Source organism: Frankliniella occidentalis, unplaced genomic scaffold (assembly GCF_000697945.3).
Source record: "Frankliniella occidentalis isolate FOCC.00 unplaced genomic scaffold, Focc_3.1 Scaffold544, whole genome shotgun sequence".
NCBI classification, from domain to species: Eukaryota; Metazoa; Arthropoda; class Insecta; order Thysanoptera; family Thripidae; genus Frankliniella; species Frankliniella occidentalis.
The window spans coordinates 11,704-34,746 of record NW_026267660.1 but is presented as its reverse complement, the minus strand read 5'-3'; the positions used below and the strand labels follow the sequence as shown (position 1 = coordinate 34,746).

Sequence of the window (23,043 nt, the reverse complement as noted above, 5' to 3'; positions counted from 1 at the left end):
AACAATAGTATGAGTACTTTAATTTGCAAAATAATTATAATTCATAGCTCTGTAGTCATAGATTAACACGTTCAGTGCAGCGCTGACAAAAACAGCATAGCGTGTCTACATTGAGGTCACGCTGCACTGAATGTGTTAAAATCCACACAGAGTTCTAGGTATGAGTCGGTTCAAGTTCAAGTTCCTAACATACCCTTCAAAACAACAGTTACATGGGTGCCTGCATTTTTAAATTTTCAAGTAATTTTAAGGTTGCAAAAAAAAATAAAAATAAAAATTCATCGAGACAAAAGAGTACATTCTATAAAAGAAGTTATTCTTGAGTTTATGTCTGACAGTAGCACACCTTAGAATAATACGACTCCCAAAACAACCCAATTCCATAATTTGTCATAATTGGACCTGTAAGTCTACAACTCAAAATTTACATTTGCAGGAACTTTAGATGATAACATATGTTTCCAAATTTCTGGATTGTTGAAATATTGATTCTCAACCATAATATAAGGATAACACCAAAATAAATTGGGTAAATCATACCATGCACTTAAGTCAGTAGTTGAAACGGAATGTGTCCATAAAAAAAATTAATAATCAACGGTAGTTGACAAAATAAATAATGAAAAGGCACATATATGTGTCTGCATCTCTTTTACAATAAGAAAGGGAACAAAAGTAGACACATATGTACCTAAAACATACAAACAACAGGCTTCAAAGAAATCCTGGTGTGCATCAGAACACCCAACTTTACTAAAAAGAACCCAAGAATCCATGTGGCAGTGGTACCATATGCAAAGGGTAATGCAAATCCATGCACTAAAATTAGGGTACTCTCATACAAAAATAGTGTCCCAATACACACTCTCTTAGACACACTAACAATATAACAATGGACTATTTAAAATATGGATTGATTTATTTTTTTAGAAAAACTAGATATGTAAAAGAACTTATTTTAATAAACAATACACAATAGTCCATTCTCAAAGTGGCAATAGTCAGAAAGGATTTTTTTCAAAAGCCTGCATTATACGTTCATGTATCAAAACAAATGCATGAAAACAAGAAAGCTGAACCCAAGTTTTAGCAATCAGAGGGAGAATAGTGATTATCAGCAAACATGAAAATAACAATCTCAATCTATTTGCTTCACCACAAAAAATCACTGTATGAATTTTCCAGGGGGTAAAAAAAGACATGAAAGGATGTTGACATTGAGGACAGTAATGTTTGTCATACTAAGTGCAAATAACTTCTTGATGCTAGTATAAAAGAAAATTGTTGCACATACACTGAATCAAAGCACACCAAAGAACTCTTAATGGTCATCTGTTAACTGTGTTCTCTGGTTGTGAACAGAAAATAACATCACAATCACAATAAATAACGCCGTGTAAGCATACAACGTAAGTTGGGGTACAACTTTTGTAAATGATAGTAGTAGAGAATAAGCTAAAAAATAAATTTGCAAGCACGATTGTGCACCACAAAAAATGATTACAACCAAGAAGTAATATCACCACCTTTGGTTTTAACTTTTGGGTAAAAATATGAGCAAAGACAGTTCATTCATTCATTCATTTAGTCAAAATCATCAAAGAGTACAACATGATCATTTATCACACATACTATCATTCAGTATGTCTCACTTTTGGTACAGAAGCAACAAAAAGTATTCTAATAAAAATCAGGATGGTACTCCATCTAACCAATAGACATTCAACAGAATTCTTGACCATAATTTAAATTATTGCAGTTTACTAGAATTACCATAAAGAAGAAAAAATAGAAAGAAAAGCATGAGAGAAACAAGAAAAATATAGTTTAGATAGTTAGGAATCAAACCTCATTCAGTCAGACCATCTCAAAATGTGATATCTGTTAAGAATTCAGAAATATTGATTGCAATACAATGGGTATGGTACCCACAATTTAGTAACTGACCTAATAAACTGATATGAAACACAACAAAAAGAGATCTACTACTGTGATTCTTGGGTCACTACATCCCCAAGGTAGGCTATGCAGAAGGCTTTCCTTCGGACCAAAAGACCTAGTTTATTGAAAGTTCTTTTTTATTTATTTTCTTTTTATAAAATGAGATTCTCTAAAAGGAGTGAAAAGTTATATTTTGTAAGGTCATCAATGCAGTAGACCGAGTTCATTTTTAAGTGAGGGTTAAAAACAGAAATTACTATAAAATTTAGATTGAGACAACATGTGTGATTCTATTCCAAAGTCGAAGAAATCAAAAAAGCCCTATTTGAAAGTATACTTTATTTAGTGGCACTAACTGCTGTTTTGTGAATAGATTTAATGTTACTCAGGCTGGCTTGAACTGAGACAGGAGCAGAATTCATAGGGGGGCTACTTGGCTCCACAATATCAACATCCATCTGAAAAAAAAATTTCATGTGAAATGACCAATAATCAGACAAAGGTCAGAGTACCAAAACAGAAATAACTACCTTGTCATCTTTAGATTCATTCTCAATTATGGGTCCATTCTCTGCCTCAAACTCCTTCAAAACAGCATCCAAATTAAAGCGTCTGCGTTGATTTGTGAAGAAATTGCGAAGATGAGCTTCAGTTTTAGTGCCAATCATTTCTGAGATGGCCTGGAAGTCCTTGCCATATTTTCGCATTCCTGTGGTAGAATTATATTTGAACACAGCATCCACAAATTGTAGGATGGTAATGAAAAGTAGTGATGACTAAACTTACCTTGCACGGCCAACATCATCTCATCATTTGTCCAGCGAGCATTAATCCTGTTGGTTGAATCAGAAGGGCGATATTCATCAATACCATTTGATGTTCGCGATCTCTTGGCACTTATTGCCTGCTTGTTGCTTTGAACCTATTTCATGTAAGAAAAACTGGTTAAAACAGATTTTAGATTAGATTAAGTGGATGACAAAGGTTGGTAGCACACCTGTCTTTTTAAGGAAACAATCTCTCGGTCCATGGTCCGTAGCATTTGTTCACCTAAACCAGCAGGTCCGCTGGCCATAGCTATCAAGTCATCATGATTGACAAACATGCCACGAGGGGGTTTACGTTTGTGACGGAGAAGTACATGAAACTGACGGTCTCGAGGTTTGGCCGGTCCCATTGTTGGTCGCACATTTCCAGTTCGTCTGTATAAATAATGGTTGTGTGTTGGTTTTGCAAATAACTTTCAAGCAAGCACTAGATCAAATAGCATGTAATGTATCAAGACTTACGTCCAATGATTAAAGCATGTAGAGCACATCACACCTTTAGGTGTGCTATGAGTTTGTGAACAGGCCACACTACAGTTCGAACATGAGCCTTTCCCACTAGATTCTCCATCCTTTTTCTGTGAAAGGAAATTTTACACATAAAAAACTGATGGTACTGAAATAATCATTTCAGATCTTCAAATGTTCAATTGTTAGTCTGATGACTACTGGTACGTAAACAGAGACAACTACATGCATGTGAAATGTTAAGCAAAAGTGCTGGAGTAGGAACTAAAAAGTAAGTTGGTTAATATTTTTTTTAAAAGAAGCATGAAATGCATTGCAAAGCTTTCCTAAGAAAATCAAGGCAGAGACTCAGACTGGGGATAGAATGACCATCCAGGCATACAAAATATGTTGTGTCTTCACTGCACTTGAATTCTCTGATGAAAGACCCCAACAGAATTGGATGAACTGAAATAGGAAATTGCACCAAGACAAAGGTCAGAAGATTACCATTGTTAATTAGAGAAATTGATATAAATTAGGTTTCTTTTGTGCAACATCATGCAAGTGGGAACAGTCCTGAGATAACAATAGGACCTCTAAAGTATGAGAGAAAAGCAGAAAGCTATTCCTAAAAAATAGATGAACTTCAATTAAGATTTAAAAGTAAGTGCTGGTTTTGATCTTGAATACTGCGGAATAAAAGCAAGAAAGTGTTAGGTAGCAGAATATAATTGCCCGTTTGAAAGTGGAACATACACCTGTAAAAAATTTATAATAACAGCAGAGATGAGGGGTGTGAAAAGGCAGAATTAGGCTTAGAAGCAAATGAACTCGTGAAATATGTCGCAAATGAACAGAAAATGCCACAAAGCTTTATTGAGGTAAAGCACAGAAACAAATAAAATAGCTCTACAGTGTCAAATTTTCCAAAAAATCTTCAGCATAAGATTGTACACCTGGAAAGCAGCCAGGCAGTGACATGCTAAAATGAAAGCCAATCTCAGAGCAATATTCATACAAAATCCCATTTTGCTGAACATCAGAACTCCAGAAGTGAAGCCACAATACAGGAACCACACATACCATGCTCCCAGCTTCTTCCACTTGGGTTGTTCTTGGGGGTGAACCACTCCTGCGGCGTATGCCGCGATGAATTGTCCATTTCTAGAGCGTGAAACAACCCAAGAGACATCCTTTTAAATTAAAGGAAAGTTATGAGCTCGTACCCAATCTTACTGAAACCCCGTAAAGGAAGGCTGTTTCTTCATGAAAGTACACCAAAATTTATCCTTACTACATCACAGTGAATGGGATACATTAGAAATTCATAATTCTTCACCACTCTAATGGTACATAGCACTAAATCTAAACCAAAAGTATTTATTAAAACGTAATTAAAATATGTGGAAGCTGATGAGGCTAACTACTGACAACAAATCCCATATTAAAATGCACAAGGTACCCACTGCAAAAACACAAACGTAACAAAGAAAAACAAAACAGCGCCGCTCGTCAAGCGTCAAATACTGGAGGAGTTCATTGGTCAGATTGACATACCTTCTCCTCTGAGTCAGAGTCTGTGTTGGACCCCACCTCTGAGCCACCTTCACTACCATCTTCCCTGTGGGATGCCAGCTTTCTTGCCTGTCTATCCATTAGACTTGTTCGTGTACGGGTCTTCTTCCATGAATAATAATATTTAACTAAGCTAGCAATTGATTTATCTGGAAGCTAACATTCAAAGACACAAATGACACATATGAAATGAAATTTGCTTCAAAATATTGATGTTGTTGAGTAGAAACTTACCATTTGACGAATTCGATGAAAGCTTTTGCCGTGAAACTGAAAGGCCTGCTCAAATAATACTTTATCCTCAACAGACCACTCATCAGGAAAAGGAGTGAAATTTGAGAGATCAAGAATAGCTCGCTCCAAATCATGCTTGTGCCAAAAAAGCATACCCAAAGCTTGCTCTCCATTATAGCCATATCTCTCTTTGGCAAGAGAAATATAGTCATCCACTGGAAAGAATAAATTATTAAAAAATTAAATAAGGGAAAGGATTAGATAGATAGAAAAATTCTTTTTCACTACCTTCATCTGTTTTATAGATAAAAAAAAACCAAAGGAAGAGAACTTACATTTACTGTCAGGAATGTCCACTGTAGGGGACCATACAAGAAGAGCTCTATCTTGGAGAACGGTTAATTCAGCCTTGCGATCTAAGGTGTACACCAAACAGAAAAACAAAAAAAATCAATACTATGCAATGTGGCAAGAGTTAATACTCGTCACAAAAAAGCAGAAAATTATAACAAGTTCTCTCAACAGTGGTTGAAGACTGGGAGAGAAAACGCAGATGGGAATTACCTTGTAAGGGGATGAGGTCTGGGGCGATAGCCTGATAGTCTCGGCCAACTCTGATCCTCTCATCTGTGGGACAATAACGATAATTTAAGACTGCTTTTGAAAATAAAATACCTCAAAGATTAGGAGTCTTGTGCCACCTCCTAAATAAGAATAAGGACCACAAATACAGAAAACTGACAACTATAAAATAACTACACCATCAAGATAAAAGAAATGGAATTATGAGATTAGTGAAATAATTATTAAGACATGTCATGTAGAGTAATATTGGGGGAAAAGTATTGAACATAGCATAACCTAATTTTAATGAGTATCAGCGGGACAACAGCAAAATAAAATATCTTTTTACTTTAAAAAAAATAATACATAGGACAGTGCAAAAGGGGGTAAATCCCCTTCCCGAGCAGCTTTTAAACACTGACCAGCTTCCTCTTCTATGCTCGAGTCCTCTGATGCATGTCCATTGGGACTAGGTCCGCGGGATCTTTTTCCATTTCTAACATTATCTGGGTTTCGCTCCGCTAAAACCATCTTCACACTTAAAAACTAACTCAACAAACAGGAATTCGACCCAATTGTACGCGAACTCGAGGGCTAAATATGATAAATACGGCTCCGAGGACCACTCTCTGTTTCTGAAGTCCAAACTAAAATCAACATCAAACAACCGTAGTTTTTCGAAACGGCACACTCGATTCTTAAATTTGGTCTTAAAAACAAAGAGGCAGTGACCCGATAGCCGAAGTGCCGATTCTTTCTTAAGGAAAAAGTAGACGTTCTAAATAACATTTAACGTTTCACAACGACTTTCATGTAAGAGTGTTCCTCACAAACAAAGAGAGTCACTAAGCTCTTTGACCAAAGGTAAGTAGCCCAATATTTTGACCATTCGTCCCACAGAAAGTACGGTAGTCCGAGTGGGGCTTTGACGGTGTGATATGAATATCCTGTAGCAACTATCTCCTTTAAATTGTTTCGTTATTTTTTGTCATTCGGTAAGTTTACAGTACGATTAAGAGTATAATTTTGGCTTTAACAACTCAAATCTACGTTAAATCTTCACTGTAGGAGACATGGGCAAAGGGGCGTTTGAACGAGACTCAAAATTGGAGCTTACAAGAACAGCCACAAGAGTGCGTTGTCGTCAGTCTTTCGCCATTCGCCGAGGAGTGCACACCACCCTCCGTCTAGGTAATGGCCCAACCGAGTAAACTTTGTGCACTTTTGTGCAAATTGATGTTCCTTTACGATGAGCCTGAGCAAATCATTGATAATATTCGACTTTAATTCACCCTTCTCTTTAATGGCACCCTCTACGCATGTTGACATACTTTACTATATGAGATGAAATATAAACCATAGGCTTAAGTTAGGCCCTTCATGTATCCATATCGGGTCCATCCATTCTGCACAAAATCTTTGATCGCTTGCTTGGCATTGAAGGCCTTGCTGTCTTAGCCACAGCATATCATTATGGGTTCTATTGAAGCGATGGGGCAGTTTTAACAACTTAAAATTCACATTACTGCATTGACTTCCCAGAATTTGTTCTGAAGTGTCAGTGCGCCCCGTGCCCTTGCTAAGCGATATGCCGTGAAAAAGGTTCCAGTATCCTTGCTTCTGTTTTCCATGTATATGCGCCAGATAACAACTGACTGATATCTGAAACTTGAAACTTTCTTTTCGTAAACTCATTATTTCATATAGTTTTATATGTTTTGCAATTTGTTGTCAATGTCTACGATAACCTATACTGGTCGGTGTCTGCTGAACCTGTTGTTTGGATATCAGAATTCCATTTATTGTCGTGTTTTTCTTTGCCATTGAGAAAACATCTGCATTATCTGGCCCTTCACCATACTTTTTTCTGTAATTCTAATACAATACAGTCATTTAAGTATTCCAAGCTGTACACTTCATCACTTTAATTGTCTTCTAAATGCTCCCATCTGTTTGTTAAAAATAATTTATTTATCCTGTTCACTCAGGCTAATTGTATTACCAGTAAGTTACAAATTTTATGATCTTGTCTTTTTCTCTGTGCAGGTTTGATGATGTGGAGAGAAAAAATAATTATTAGGTAAAGGCGGCATTGCATTTTAGCCGCCAACTCTTCATCCGTCCACATAGGACAGAGCTGATATCAGAATGCGGGTGGTAGCATTAGTAAGTGGGGGTAAGGATAGCTGTTACAACATGGTACAGTGTGTAGCAGCAGGACATGATATTGTTGCTTTGGCCAATCTCAGCCCCTCCACTAAAGGTATATATATTGGTATTAATCATCAATCTGCTCTATAACAGGTACCCTACACCCTACACCTATCTGTTTTTATTTTGTTTCTATTTTATTTTATTTTCCAAATACAGATGAGCTGGATAGCTACATGTATCAGACAGTTGGGCATATGGGAGTTGCATTATATGCTGAAGCCATGGGCTTGCCACTGTTTAGGCAGCCTACTGAAGGTCGTGCAATTTTGCAGGATAAGGACTACTGTCCCACACCGGAAGATGAAGTAGAAGATCTCTATGATTTACTCACTAGGGTGAAGGTTTGTAGAGTGTCCTCCTTTGCTGTTCTCTTTGAGAGTTAGATTTTTTTAAACTTAAAAGCATTTTTACAGAATGAAGTCAATATTGAGGCAGTTGCTGTTGGTGCCATCTTGTCTGACTACCAGAGAATTAGAGTTGAAAATGTGTAAGTTGTAAATTAGTCTTTCTTGACTTGTATGTTATATCGCTTGTTCAACAGCCTTTCTTCTCCCCTCTTTTTAGTTGTGTTCGATTAGGTCTTGTGTCATTAGCTTACTTGTGGAGACGAGATCAAGGAGAACTCCTTCAAGAAATGATAGACTGTAATATTAATGCTATTATTATCAAAGTAGCAGCCATGGGACTAGAGCCCACAAAACACTTAGGTATGAAAATAGCAGATTTGAAGCCTCATCTTGTTAAAATGGTAAGCAGTGAGTAAGCTTAGTACATTATTGTGATTCACATTGCACAATTACTATATTATCAGTTTATTTCTTCTTCAGAAAGAAAAATATGGGCTAAATGTGTGTGGAGAAGGGGGCGAGTATGAAACTTTTACTCTAGACTGTCCCCTGTTTGTCAAGTCGATTGTCATGTAAGTGTCAACTACCACGACTTACTTTTTGATCTTAAGTCTGTTCTAAAATTTCTTTGACATCAGTCTATCTTTAAAATTTTTGTCTTCTAGTGATGAATTTGAAATGGTGCTTCCCTCAGACAACAGTGTCGCCGCTGTAGGATATTTAAACTTCAAACAGTTTCATTTGGAATGTAAAGATGTAAGTTTGTGTACAAAACTGTAAATTTTATTTTATTCTATCTTAAATCTACTTGATTGTTACCAAGTTTGTTGTAATATTTCAGCCAAGATTAGCAAAATGGACTCAACAAGAACGAATTGCTCCATTCCCAGTCAAGACATGGTCTGATTTACTACAAGACCTTCAGGACCCAGATAGAAGTGGTGGGGCTGGAGAGGAAGAGGATGAGGAACTGGAGAATCTCTCATCTGATGCTGCAGAAGTTGCTGCTATGTTGCTTCAATCTGAAGCTGGGAATCCATCTCAAGATGTAAGTGTGTTACTTTAGTCACAGAGGAGAAATGGTGGAACTGTTTAAAACAACTTTCTTATCTAATGAATAGGTGGTCAACAACAAAGCTTCAGGTGACACTGACACAAGCACAACTCCGGGACATTCAAGTGCTGTCACACCCACACTAGAGCATTCATTGCTTACTGATTTAACTGAAGTGATAGTTGCCACTGATAAAGCAGCTGCTCGTTGCAATGATGCTGGCTGGTATTGGCTTGGAAGCATTGTAGGACAGGGAGATGAAACACAAGGAGAAGCAACTGAGCAAGCCCTCTGCAAATTGAAAGGTAATTGCTATGATTGTATGCTGATCCCAATTTTATTAAAAATTATTACAGTACATCCAATTAATATCACCTGTTTTCAACAATTTTGTTGCAGACCTATTGTCTGGTGAGTCATTAACTTTGCACAATGTTGTGGCTGTGTCCCTATACATACGAGACATGGAAAATTATTCTGTGATTAATCAACAGTATAAAAAAGTGTTCAACTTTATCAATCCACCTATCAGGGTATGTGTTCAGGCACCTCTTGCTCATCAATGTCCACTTGTGATGGAAGCCATTGCTTTCAGGTACGTTTCATTAGAATGTCAGTAAATTACGTTTTTGACTCTTGCTGTTATATTTCTAAATGTAAGATTTCTTTCTTTTCCACAAAGGCCAAAGACTGTTGATGGTTGTCTAGATTCATCATCAGAGGAAATGCGTGTCAACAAAGTTCACACTATGCATGTTCAAGGGGTATCCCATTGGGCGCCAGCCAACATTGGACCGTACAGTCAAGCAGTTCGTGTGAGTCCTGTTTCCATGTACTTATTACTATTCATTTCTGGGAGTTATTTTCATTATCTATTATTGCATGGTTTGTTACAGGTTGGAGACTTGGTATATGTTGCTGGCCAGATAGCACTAGTACCTGGAACTATGGAGATGGTGGAGGGTGGTGTTAGGAAGCAATGCCGTCTAGCTCTCCGGCATGTTGGTCGTATTGTCCGGGCCATGGACCCTAATACACAGTTGAGAGATGTTGTTCAGGTGAGAATATAAGCGTTCTTTCTAACTTTGTCAGTTGGATCAAGAAATAATATGATTGCTTAGTATTTTCATACTTGTTCTTTACCGCCATCATACACTGTACCAGGAGGGAAAGTATTGTTCTTGCTGCGGCGGGCCGTATTGTACCTGTCTTTCATCTTAGAATACGTTATACCTACAGACATGTTTATTTGGCTATTATCCACCTTACAAACCAGTATTAAGTAAATTATAGAACTTTTTCCAGTTGTTTAAGTAAAATTTGGAGAACACTTACTTAAATTCTGCTTGCTTTTGTTTAACCCAACTTAAAAAAAACAGTAATCGAGAGTATGTAGAACTAAGTCATTAACTTTATTGCGAACTCAGATAAGTCTTCTTATAAATTTTACTAGTTTGTTTTTCTTGGTACAAGTGTTATTTTGAGACCACTTCACAAATTTTGCATCCCTATTCGTTTCTTGTATGCAGCAGATAGCTGTTAGTGCTAGCATCTGAGCTGTGATCATTGGTTATTATTTTGTTTCTACAGTTACTTTTGACTGTGGAAATCAAACTTCTCCTATTTCTGAGATGAAAGCAGTAACACTCATTGTCACTAATTTTAAATATGAGGGTGATAAAGAACAAGTATATTCTCCAGCACAAAATTACTATTTTGTTTATTCTATTTTGTTTTTTTATATTTTAAAGGGAGTGTGTTATGTTACACATCCATCTTATATTCCTGAGGCTAGAAGAGAGTGGGAGAAACGGACCAATAATGCTATTGTAGACTATGTTGTTGTACCTAAACTTCCAAGAGGTGCCCTACTAGAATGGCAAGTTTGGGCACATATTGGAAACAGTAGATTCGAATGTAAGTAGCGACCAATGCTTTTAAGCTTTGTTGTATCTTAAAATCCATGTAAACTTTTTTAATTTTGTATTTTCTATATGGCAGATGAAGAGACAGGTTGTTGTATTGGTGTTCATAGAGTATCATTGCGCAAGCGCTGGAATTATGAGAACACAGTTTCTGTTGTTGTTTGCTATGTGTCTACAGGTTAGTTATTATATATTTTCATCGCTGCTAAAACTACCAAACCTAATTCAAATTAAATAAATATTTCATAGTTGACCCTTAGCAACTACTCTGAGCCCCTCTAATTTTCTGAAGTGAAGGTGTTTTATCTAACCGTCTGTATTTTCTAGGATCATCCAATTCTGGACAAAATGTTTTGGCCAGCGCCAATGCTAGTGAGACTGAAGAACCTGAATCAGGACATGCATTATCTATTCCTGTAATAAGTGCTCCTGAACTTGGTGAGGTGTTCCGTTACACTTTGAGTAAATTACACAAAGGTGTTGACCCGAGTACAACTTGTGCAGTAAGAGTTCTTCACGTGTCTGGTAGTAAAGCTCCCCCACCAACAGAAGTTCGGAAAGCATTAGAGGAATTTCCAAATGTTGTCACAACTTTAGTGCCTGTGTGTCGCCTAACAGACTCCCGCACAGTTCTGTCCATTTGTGCGGTGCGACATCAGTAATGATTTAGTGTCCATTTTGCATAGCTATTTGAGTGGGTTTGATTGAAGGATCATCAGTGATTCTTGAAGTCATGACATTGTTGTTGTTTTATAGAAATTTACCTGTTTGCTTGTTTGAGGAAAGTCTCATTCAAATGTTGGGTATACATTATATGAATTTACCTTTATATTTGTTGAAGTGTTAATCCACAGTCAATCAAGTTTTACAAAGATTTTGCAGTTAATATTGATATCTTGTTTAGAAGTGCTTGTTCAAGTCATTGGTACTGCAAATGTGATACAATGGTACTTAAATAAGACTTACGAGCTCCTCTCAAATCACGTTTAAGATTGTGGTCAAGTTGATGCTAGTGTTGATTGGCAGTACATATGTTTATGCTTGAATTACAAATATTCAATTTGTTTCTCTAATGTGTGCAGTGAGCTTCCTTTTTTTTACTTGTTTGGCATCAGCGTTTTGATGTACCATACCATATTTGTTTTATAGGGTATTTATTTTATTTTTGTCTGAAAAATCAACTATTAAACCTTTGAATATCTGAGAATTATCATTTTTACTACTAATTAATTGCAGTCTGATTGCTTTGCCCCAATGATGTAAAAGTAATGAAGTTGCTTACTCAGTACACCATTTTCCTCCAATTACAATTTTATTGCAATAGGTCTCCAAAAGAAGAGACAGTATACACAATCAGATTATATTTTTGTTGCTGACTTGTGTTAAATATGATGTACCTGCCATGTGTAAGAAAATCATTTGTCAAGGTTTGTGTGCAGTGTACCCCCTTTGCAGACATGTACTGATTTTACTGCTCTTATCTTCATTTATTATATTTCTTCCTGTAACTAATGAAGGAGAGAGATGACTGCACCAGCTTTCTGTTTTAAGCTAGAACTTCAGTTAATTAAGCTATAACTTGCTCTCTTTTTGTCTAAACCTTAGCAATCTGTTCAGAGATGAACTCTCATTGACACTGAAATGATCAGGTAGTTGGTTTTATATCACAAATGCAGTCATTTTTCATAAATTTGTTTTCTTGTGTTAATGAGAGGAGTTGAACCAAACTGATAGGGTAGCCTGAGTCTTCTTCTGCTATTGCCAAGTTCCATCATTTTACTTTTTAAAGGTATCAGCAGCAGCCGTTGCGTTTTGTTAGTGAGGAGCAATTGTTCAGAAGTTATCTAAATCAGAATACAATTTTAATTTTGAATTGTAGATGATAGTACAATCCTTGGTTTGCTCATGTTTATTTCTAAGTGCTTTACCTATCACACTTTTAACTTCAGGTGTGTTGCTCTTTTTAAGACTCAAGGGCCTGTTCATAATCTTCCCCTTTTTTATCTTTCCTAATTTCATACATCTTAATTTAAGGTCAGAGACTGTCTTTTAAGCAGTGGCCATTCACTGCAAGTTTTGCTTTAACTCTATCAGTGTGAACTAACTGTTCTGATTTGACTCCTTTGTTAGTAGAATTTCAGAAAAGACTTATTATAGGCCTGACATTTTGCTACTGTTTTTATCCAAGATAGCCTCTGACTGTACCCCTCTGCCAACCACAAAATTATTACTGCTGACTTAATATTTGTGATGTTACATCTCTATGTCCATAGTGATTGCAATTTTCTTTGTAGTGTGGTCTTGTGTAATTGTGCATTCATTAGTAGATTTGAAAGGGTGTGGAAGTAAGATATATTCACATTTGTCTGGCATTCAAATTTTATCATACAGCTTTGATTTTTAAGTGTCTTATTTGTCCCATTCCGCTCCTATTTTTCCTTTTATAAAAGTAACTTACTCTTTAAAGGTAGGAGAATTTTACGCAAGATCAATTGAAACATTTGTTGCTTGGTCTGTTAAATGATGTATGCAGATTTTCTAAATAAGAACAATACAGTTTTATTTATTTACAACCTGTTTTTTTATTTCAACTAGGAGATCAAGAACCACAAATTACTTACACACAGTAAAGAGTGTTTTCCTAACTTGGAAAGTAATCATCTAGCAAGGTTCTTCATTAATAATAAAAATTCTTTAAGTCTATCAAATATTGTAACATTATTATTTTATGATTTTTGAACTACACACATTTGAAGCAGTACTCTTAAATGAACTACAATCATCAAGATGAAAATACATCTGTCATTGAGATGTTCTTCCAAAATTGTCCACATTTGAAGTCATAATTTCAACAGTTAATTGGTGACGTTCGCAGTCATCAAATATAAAAGTTTTAGTACCTGGTATACCATGCCTAGTCTCAGACATAAAATCTTGGGCGCTAGCTAAGCATTGTCCATGGGAGATGCCATTGACATCTAATTCGCAAGATTTCCAATCTGGGTAGGTTAAGAGAGACACAACCACCTTGGGTTCCTCATCTTCAGTTCTCATATTTATTTTATCATGTAAACTATCCATCAAAGCTTGTGTATCCAGTATTAAGGCACAGCTATCTCTATTTTCCACTGATTCCTCTAATTCACTTATGACTGGCAGAGCAGGAATAGTATCTCCAGCTTTTTCAAGGCAGTCTTCTTCCATAGTTTCTGAAATCAATTCAGATATTCCTTTTTCTGTTTCAGATACAGATGACTCGGCACAAATTTCTTCTGATGCAAGAGACACTTCAGGATTTTCGTTGACACTGACATCTAATTCGCAAGATTTGGTATCTGCGGTTGAAAGAGATACAACCACTATGGATTCCTCATCTCCAGTTCTCATGTTTATTTTATGGTGTACACAATTAGCTTCATCTATCTTAGCTTGTGTATTCTGTTTTAAGGTACAGCTGTCTCGATTTTCTACTGATTCCTCTAATTCACTAATGACTGGTAAAGCAGAAATAAAAGTCTCTACAGCTTTTTCAAAAATGTCTCCCCCATCTCTTTCTGATATTGATTCAGATATTCCTTTTTCTGTGTCAGATACAGATGACTCCACACAAATATCTTGTAACTCTACTTCAGAAGAATTTTCTTTGTCACACGTAAAATATTTCAGCTCCGACCTGTCATATGCACCAGCTTGAACTTGACTTCTCTGATCATGGCTTAGATCCTCAAAATGCTGATGGATAGATATTACAGCAACATTCTTCTTTTCAGAAACCACAATTTCACTTGTTTTACCATCTTTTGAGTCATTGAAATGGGAAGAAAGTTCTGAATTAACTTCAGCCCCCAAAGTACAATTTTTCTCTTCGGGGACAAAATTTTCGTTGTTTTTGAGAGATACATTGACTAACTCTTCAATTCCACATTTGACAGGAACACTTGTTTCAGTTTCAGATACTGTGTCAAACTTCTCTTCCGCACATGGTGAAATAATTTCAACATTATGTTCTACCGTATCATGTGAACGTGACTCTGAACAAGTTTCTTCAGATACCTCAGGTTCTACAGTACTTGATGATATTGACGGAGATTCTTCATGATTGGCATGAAAGCAGCTTTCTTGTGTTTCACTAGAATAATCAATGAGATTTTCATTTGCACTGCATGTTACAGGAACATTTTCTGTATTTATTGACACAGTAGAAACTGAACCTTCATAGGTCTCATTTTCAACAGGTCCAGTGTGCAGAGAATCTTCAGCATTAATTTCAACATCTACAGTACTTGAATCTGGGATACGAATTTCAGGACCAAGTAAGGCTAAACAGACATTCTGATCATCAGATTGGCTAACATTATCAGCAACACAGCTTGATTGATCATGAGTGTCAACATGGATATCATTAACATAATCTTGAGTAATTACCAATTCTCTCACTCTTTCTTCATTTATTGCTTCATTGAGGATAAAACCTGGACTACTAATTTCAATTGAATCATCGAGCGTAATGACAGGTATAGTCTCAGCTGAGGGGGTGATGTCAATTACAGAATCATCCTTTTCCTCTGCTGTTTTCTCCGTGTCAACAGAAATGATATCTAATGGAACATCAGGTCCACTGTCTTCAACTGTGTCATCAAGAGTGATGACAGGTATATTTCCTTCAGATTCAGATATCACCATGAGAGAATCATCCTCCCTCTGTGACAAATTCTGGCCTATAGTAGCAGATGTAGAATCAACAGGAATGTCAAATTTCAAAATATTGTCTTCGTTTTCAATAAATTCAAGATTATTCTGTCCACTATAGTGGGAACTGATGTCTGACCCCGCTGAAGTTGGGCCAGGTGACTGTTCAGTTCCAGGATTTCCCACAATTTGAAAGTTACTTTCTTCAGTACCAGGGTGACTGACGAATTCTGATTGATGTGGCTCGAGACTAGTAATCAAATGCCGCTCCTCAGGAACATTACTGCAACCAGAGGATAAGTATGATTAGAACAATGTAATTGTTTCAGTCATTTGACTATTAAAACTGGAAGGAGAAAACTAATTGTATACTGGTCCTCCCACCCTATTAATCTCACTGTCTGCTAAAAAATTTAATGAGCAAATTTAAGTTTGATTCTGGTTATGTCCAAAATAAATCAAGCCTGTTTATGGCTATTGCAATAAATTTCTCGGCACATGTCAAGAAATAGAACCAAGTCTCCTTCATCTTTTTATTGTTTAATAATTACAGGGTGCAATATGAAACACTAATTACATGCTTAAAAACTACAGACTAGAAGATTCATCAGCATTATAGTTCCATGAAATGTAGTTGTAAATAAATTTACCTAGAAAAGCTTTCTTGTGGCAATGAAGCTTTCATGTCATTCACAAAGGTGTCCAGGCCAGAGGCCTGAGTCCCAGATGTAGAGAGCAGTTTGCTGGCCACATTTTCCCCAGATTGCCACAAATCAACCGTAAAAGGCTCTTCTTTCCTCAAAATTTCTATTACAAAGTCCTCTTCATCAATCATATCATTGAATAAACTAATTGATGATTCAGACCATGACAATCCTTTTGGCCCTGGCAAAGAGCAGTGAAGTGCTAGAGGTGGTATCTCACGTAGGTTCTGCGGAAGGTCCTTGATGCGAGAAGTCTGTGATGTATTGCCATAGTCAATAAATCTGACTTTAACATCACCTGCCTCATTGTCCAGAATTTGGGCTCTGTACCACAAGTCATCTTCAGAGAACAAAGCAGCACATATCTTCCCCCGTCTAAAATCATTCAGGTCAGGGAATTCCTCAGCTCTCTCCAAGTCAACAGCAATTTTGTCAACTATTTCAGAATCTCTATTTAAGTGTGCATAGAAATCAGAAGGAGAATTGCTGTAAACGATCTTTCCCTCATACTTAGTTTCATTCAAAGATTGCCTGTCGTAATGCAGTTCTGTGCAAGATACCTCCAACTCATCAGATTGAGATTCTTCAAGAAAACTGCTTTGGGCAAGCACGTCTGCAACTGATACTCCAGTAGAACTCGTTACATTCACTGAATGTGTGCTACCATGAATAGACACAACAGTAATGGTGAACGGTCCACTTTCAAGGTGTTCAATGAAGGAGTCAAATGCACTGTCTGACCACCGCTTTCCTTTTGGAGCCTGTAGAGAACACTTAACTGCCAGACTTTCTACTTCTTCCATGGCCGGAGGTAAAACTCTCAAACAGTCCAAGTCAACCTTATCAGCATTACCATAATCAATGAAATAAACTGTATTGTCAGGCAAGATTTCACCTCTATACCATTCTTGATCCTCTTCGTACAAAGCCATGACCCGGCTTCCAGCATTGGGAAATGCTTCATACTTCTTCATGCAGAAGGACATAGCATTCAGATCTTTCTGCATCTGCTCAAGTTGATCCACTTGACTTGTCAAATGAACATAAAATTCACACATGGATTTAGCAAAGCTGAGCTGAACACTGACAGTCTGATCAAGACCTAGAGAAGCTTTGGGTTTGCTCATCAAAGCTGGGAATGGATTATTTACCATAGAAAGAGCTCTTCCAGTAAGTACAAGTTTCAAACTAAACACTTCTTTCCCATCAAGCAATTCAACCAGCCACTGAGTTCCTCTCTTCACAAAATAGGCAATGAATGACTTGTCTTCTGTCATTTCCAATATAGTTTGGCCCAGTGTCAAATCTTCAGTTGTAACAGGCAGTTCTGCTTGGATGGCAAGGGCAGGAATGTTGAAGAAGCCATGAAGAACTTTCAAGTTGTTAATGGGAATATCTTCAGAATTTCCATAATCTACGTATTGAACTTTAACATGGTCAGGTGCAGCATTGGTCTCTACAATAACAGCTCGATACCAATTACCATCCTCAGACTTGGCAGCGCACACTGCACCACAAGTTAAGGTTTGAAGACTATCACCTACTTCCTCACAAGATTCATACAAATTTTCAAGAAGTTCTGATATACATTCAACGTCCTTCTTCTGTTGCAACCACACAGTGTTACCAGATGCATGGACAACATCTACCACAATTTTTTGTTTAAGGATAGCCATGGGGAGAATTGTAGTAAGACTGGGCAGTTCTCTAGCCGGAGCAAAGGAGAAGGGACGACCACACTCATCCAAAACCTGACCAGTAAACCTAAAATTGAAAAATAAAATTAATATATTCAGTTGAAGCTATTAGATAAAAAAAGTTATTACAGGACAAATGCATACCTTTTATTCTCATACTTCTCCACAAACAAAGTGACTTTCTGTCCTGAGAATGGTTGTAAATCGCTTATGTACTTGGTATTCCTAATAACACACTCATGTCCAAGGGCAGGGGTGCCTTGAATTTTCTCAGGTAAGGTAAATACCTGCAAAAAATGGAAGGAATAAGAATTATACACAACCATGATGAAACCGAGGGTACTTGATATGCAAAGAACATACATTGCTGGATGAAATTTCATCAGTGCCACCATAATCCAAAAATGTAACTGCTACCCCAGCAGTAGATTTGCTATCTGTGATGACAGCCCTCTTGTACACTGAGGAGTTATCCATTACAAGGCAGCGTGTTCCTGGTGAGACTTGATGAGAAGGGAGCTTGACAAGTCCCTGAAGTAAAGAAATTACCATTAGCCTCAGGGCTTAATGCAAGCACACATTCACCAAAACAAAAGAAATCTTACTTCTTTAATGCAATTTGCCACATCATCCTTCATCTCTGCCAAAGCTTTCGGTTCAAATGAAACAAGTATAGAATTCTGATCGACAGAGAGAAGAATGGCTTGCACAATTTGTCCAATCAACATTTGAGCGTCCACACCAGGGACTTCAGGAGGTGCCAGAGGAAGAGTATCCTCAGTCACCACATCCACTGGAGGTACTTCAGTCATAGCGACAGCTGGTCCCACAGCCAGACCCATTTGCTGCAGCTGGCCTGCCATGTCTTGGTCTTTATCTTTCAACAATTGAACAGTGCTCACTTCAGCAGCCTTCAAAACAAAGCAAGTAAACTGTCCCTGGAACAACTTCTTTAATTCAGGATCTTTCGCCCATTGTCCATTCAAGGGCAACACGTCACTGAGTTCGCACAAAATAGCCTGTGCAGGCAAGCAGGCAAATTGGCTTTGTAAACCATACACATGAGAAGGATCAACCAATGACTTATTTCCATAGTCAACATATTGAATGCCTGTAAAGATAATAATTTGTCAAAATCAACGTGTCATAAAAATGCAAAACCAAAAACTTATTTTTGGAGTTCGTACTCACCAAACTTCCCTCCTTTTTCAATTTTGACTTCACCCCTGTACAAGATTCCATCACTATATAAAGCCACAACAGCCTGCCCAATAGCTGGCTTTAAAACCGGTTGTTGGTTTTTGTATACAGACTGCATCTTCTTCATCATAGTGTTGAATTCTTGAGATCGTTTCTGAACATAAAATCTGGCTGGTGTTTCAAACCAGCTTATCTGAAACAAAGATTTAACATGTAGTAAGGGTTTTCCTATTATGACAATACTTGAATAAACTATAATACATACTTCCACAGTGTGTTCAATTCCCACAGCTAGAGCAGGTGGTTTCGGGATCGATTTAACAATGGATGTCTCAGGGGTTGCACTAATAGATTCATTGGATTGATGGAGGGAGGGATCCTAAAAATGTAAACAAACATATTTAAGAAATCAACAACAGAAAAAGTAAGAAAATACAAGAAAATCTATAAAACTAACCCTGCGCATGTTGGTGTTACTATCATAGGAATTTCGTGAGCTACGATTTTCTTCATTACGAGAATCATTGACACGATCACAATGCCCATAATGGCTTTTGCTCCCTTTGTTAAGACCCCAAGCTTCTGGGTCTGACTTATAAAATGGTTGAGTCTCTCTGAAGTTCGGTTTGGATCCATTCCCTGAGTGCACATTCTTCTCTTGGTATTCTCTACTGCTGTGGTTGTTGCTTTGACCATTTACAGGCTGTCTCCTTTCCTCCTGTCGATCTCTGTCAGTATTTTGAATTGGTCCATTAACTTGCTTTAGATGTTCACTTGCAGAGTCTTGAATTGATCCATTGGCTATGGGAGCCACATTGGGTTTTAACAAATCAGAGATATCTGCTCCATCATCATTAATAAGCCTTACAACAACGCAAGGAACACTCTTGTCGAGCTCAACAACATTCATAGTATACGTGTTCTCCAAGGCCAGATCTTCAAACCTAGAATAAAAAAGTAGAGTAAAGAAAATAAAAATAAAATTAGTACAAGGATATTTTAGTCAAGTAGGATGTCACTAGGTCACGAAACATACTTAGTTGTCAGGGCTTCATCACACGGCAGCTTAAACCCATGGAGCCGGCATGGTATGGCTTGGGTAACCAAGGCGTTAACAAGCTCATCAGAGGCAGGTTTTAAATGGTCCAGATCAATTTCCTCCTCATTACCATAGTCCACAAAAAGAACCTAAGGGTGAAGGATTGAAATCAGCACCAAGAACAGAATTCAAATAATGTAGACAGAAAAGGAAAAATACTCACTTTCAGAGGATCAGTTGCCATCACCATGGCTCTGTACCATGTGTCATCTCCTGTGTAGAGTGCACAGCATGCTGTACCTGGTTGGGCCTCATAGTCTAATCTGGCAGAACCCTTGCAATGCTCAGCAACCCACGACATGACATTTTCCAACTCTTTGGAGCGTGAAGAGAGCTGAACATAGAAGCACTCCACAGACTTGATGTACGAAACAACAACCTTAAGCTTGGACCCAGGCTCAGGGAAAGCGGCATTTTTGAAGTTGGTTATCTTGTGGGATTTCTTCTTCAAAATCTGAAAATTAATATAAGAATGAAAATCAAAATGTAAATGGAGTCTGAATAATTCTCTAGATTAAAGCATACCTCTAAATTTATAAGCTCCTTCACGTTTGTATCATCAATGAATAATTCGCCAAGTTGTTTGGCCATCAGTGAATCGCATTTAGGTGGAATCACCTTCAGCACACACTCCTCCTCCAAAACTTTGTCATAGAATGCAGAAAGCATTTCATCAGTGGCATTTGAGTTATATAATCCAGATAAAACAAATGGTATAGCCATAGCCTGAAAAAGTAGAGAGAAAGTAGTAAAAAACATGATTAATTATATTGAAAGGACATTGCTGAAGATACCACTTACTTTTAAATGAGTGAATTCCGGAGGAATTTCAAACAGGTCATGGCATTTGACAGAATCACAATTGCCATAGTCTATAAAATAAACATTACAAGAGTCATCTCCAATTGAAGTGATGATTGATCTGTATATTGTGTCATCTTCACTGTACTTTGCCAAACACATGGTGCCAGGAATATAGGGTTGCTGCAAATTGCCTAGCACCACAGAAGGGTTGTTCAATGCTGTTACCAATTTTTCAAGTTCATCACTTTTAACAGCGAGCTGGACATAAAATGTAAATGTCCCCTTATCAACATGCGAGACAAACACCTTGTGCTCACTGTCATTCTGCAATTGAATTGTGCAAAATCTTGAGGCAGGTTCCTTGGCAGCCTTCTTCGTCAAATCAACAGGCAAACGGGTAGCTGGGCATACACCAGCTTGCCCTGTCAGGGCTACGGCAGGAGCAGGAGCACTGGGCACAACTGACGCAAACTTGTTGGACGTTGATAAGCAAGGTCCAGGTGGTACGACAACCGGGGCAGCAACCACATTTGATTGCAGGTTTGGGGGAAACATTTGAGGCCACTGTTGGTTAACAGTATTCAGGTGGGGGTAATTAAAAGCCTGCAGAGGTGAAGATGCAGTCACAAAATGGCTCCATATCATAACCTCAAAACGATCCTGAGGAATGGGACATGCGACTTGCATTTCATGCAACTTCTCAACAAAATCAGAATTGTTGAGAAAGATCTTCAACAATTGTATCTCGCTGTGTTGCCCGAAGCTCTTCACGACTAAACCTTTCACTACTTCATACAGAATCTGGTCAGAGAATCGGTTGAGGAGTTCTGAGGTCCAGTTCCCAATTACATCTGACAATATGTAGCTGCAGGCTTGGGCAGGAAATCGATAGAGTTGGTGCCGGTTGTTCAAAACCCTCAAGGATGAGAAAGGGACAGTGTGGCGATCCCCGTAGTCCAAATAATGGCACGTCACCAAGCCGGACGAAAGGTGAACGTCCAGCAGCTTAGCTCTGTAGTAGGAGCCGTCTTTGTAGCGGCACACACATAGTAAATCGGGCTTGAGAATAGCGGGATCTGGCATGTGCATGCCTTTCTCGAACTCTTCCATGTGGTGCAGCAAGAGGCGTTCAATGCCTTCCACAGACTGCCTATCTCTCTGGCCCCATACTTTCAGAAAGCAACCCTCCTTCTCCAAATGGCTCACATACAGGTCCAATAAACCCATGTTAGGGTACAGGGTGATATCACAGATGATGAAGTACGCTGCTCTTCAGTCTTCACACTCGTCACCAGATAAAAACGCACAATATTCACAAGATAAAACTTCACAAACTACATCGCACTACGACTAGACTGAGAGTGAGGTATTTGACACAGCAACATGGGCTCGGATGCTCTCTTCGAAAACGAAATGGAAAACAAAAGAGGAGCGCAGTGTACCAACTGTTGATTGAGAAGTATGAAAAGTGAATATCGAAATAGGCAACCTACTTCTGCTTCATTCATATTTTTTAAAAGTAGATATTGATAGTGATAGACAAAGAAAATTACAAAGTTCGGAAAGACGTACTTTTATCTTTCTGCAAGACTACAATGTTTTGATGTGTGAGGGTGGTAGTGCCGATACCCCCACTTCTGACACAGGGAATGCCAAACACCTTTCACAAGGACCGTCACCAAACGCCCTTCAGCCTAAATTATGCAAACTTTGTCACCT

The 23,043-nt window shown here is 37.8% G+C and overlaps 3 protein-coding genes across 5 annotated transcripts; 1 reads left to right on the top strand and 2 right to left on the bottom strand.

Annotated features, from left to right (window-relative positions):
* Positions 1–1,566: 1,566 nt before the first annotated feature.
* On the bottom strand, positions 1,567–6,422 carry LOC113217935 (REST corepressor 3). Of its 2 annotated transcripts, XM_026438034.2 has the most exons (11): positions 6,014–6,422; positions 5,592–5,654; positions 5,363–5,443; positions 5,028–5,242; positions 4,776–4,949; positions 4,302–4,382; positions 3,231–3,346; positions 2,939–3,143; positions 2,728–2,863; positions 2,472–2,650; positions 1,567–2,399 (listed from the first exon to the last, which is right to left on the bottom strand). In XM_026438034.2, the coding sequence occupies exons 1-11, from the start codon at positions 6,120–6,122 to the stop codon at positions 2,280–2,282; spliced, it is 1,479 nt and encodes a 492-aa protein (XP_026293819.1). In that variant the 5' UTR covers positions 6,123–6,422; the 3' UTR covers positions 1,567–2,279. The 2 variants fall into 2 exon arrangements, with proteins under 2 accessions (XP_026293819.1, XP_026293820.1); XM_026438035.2 differs by lacking the exon at positions 4,302–4,382 and having other exon boundaries at positions 6,014–6,418.
* A 237-nt stretch (positions 6,423–6,659) lies between these two features.
* LOC113217960 (uncharacterized) lies at positions 6,660–13,704 on the top strand. 2 transcript variants are annotated; one of them, XM_026438070.2, is made up of 15 exons: positions 6,660–6,782; positions 7,638–7,854; positions 7,962–8,146; positions 8,219–8,292; positions 8,370–8,553; positions 8,633–8,724; positions 8,818–8,908; positions 8,994–9,200; positions 9,274–9,511; positions 9,606–9,801; positions 9,889–10,021; positions 10,103–10,264; positions 10,958–11,123; positions 11,208–11,309; positions 11,459–13,704. In XM_026438070.2, the coding sequence occupies exons 2-15, from the start codon at positions 7,740–7,742 to the stop codon at positions 11,791–11,793; spliced, it is 2,280 nt and encodes a 759-aa protein (XP_026293855.1). In that variant the 5' UTR covers positions 6,660–6,782; positions 7,638–7,739; the 3' UTR covers positions 11,794–13,704. The 2 variants fall into 2 exon arrangements, with proteins under 2 accessions (XP_026293855.1, XP_026293856.1); XM_026438071.2 differs by lacking the exon at positions 6,660–6,782 and adding an exon at positions 6,806–7,193.
* On the bottom strand, positions 13,689–22,733 carry LOC113217959 (maternal protein tudor). Its single transcript, XM_026438069.2, has 12 exons — positions 21,322–22,733; positions 21,046–21,246; positions 20,684–20,974; positions 20,458–20,609; positions 19,879–20,365; positions 19,687–19,800; positions 19,413–19,614; positions 18,827–19,332; positions 18,585–18,752; positions 18,366–18,508; positions 16,471–18,288; positions 13,689–16,103 (listed from the first exon to the last, which is right to left on the bottom strand). Exons 1-12 carry the CDS (start codon positions 22,549–22,551, stop codon positions 13,934–13,936), a joined length of 7,482 nt encoding a protein of 2,493 aa, XP_026293854.2. The 5' UTR covers positions 22,552–22,733; the 3' UTR covers positions 13,689–13,933.
* Positions 22,734–23,043: the final 310 nt, after the last annotated feature.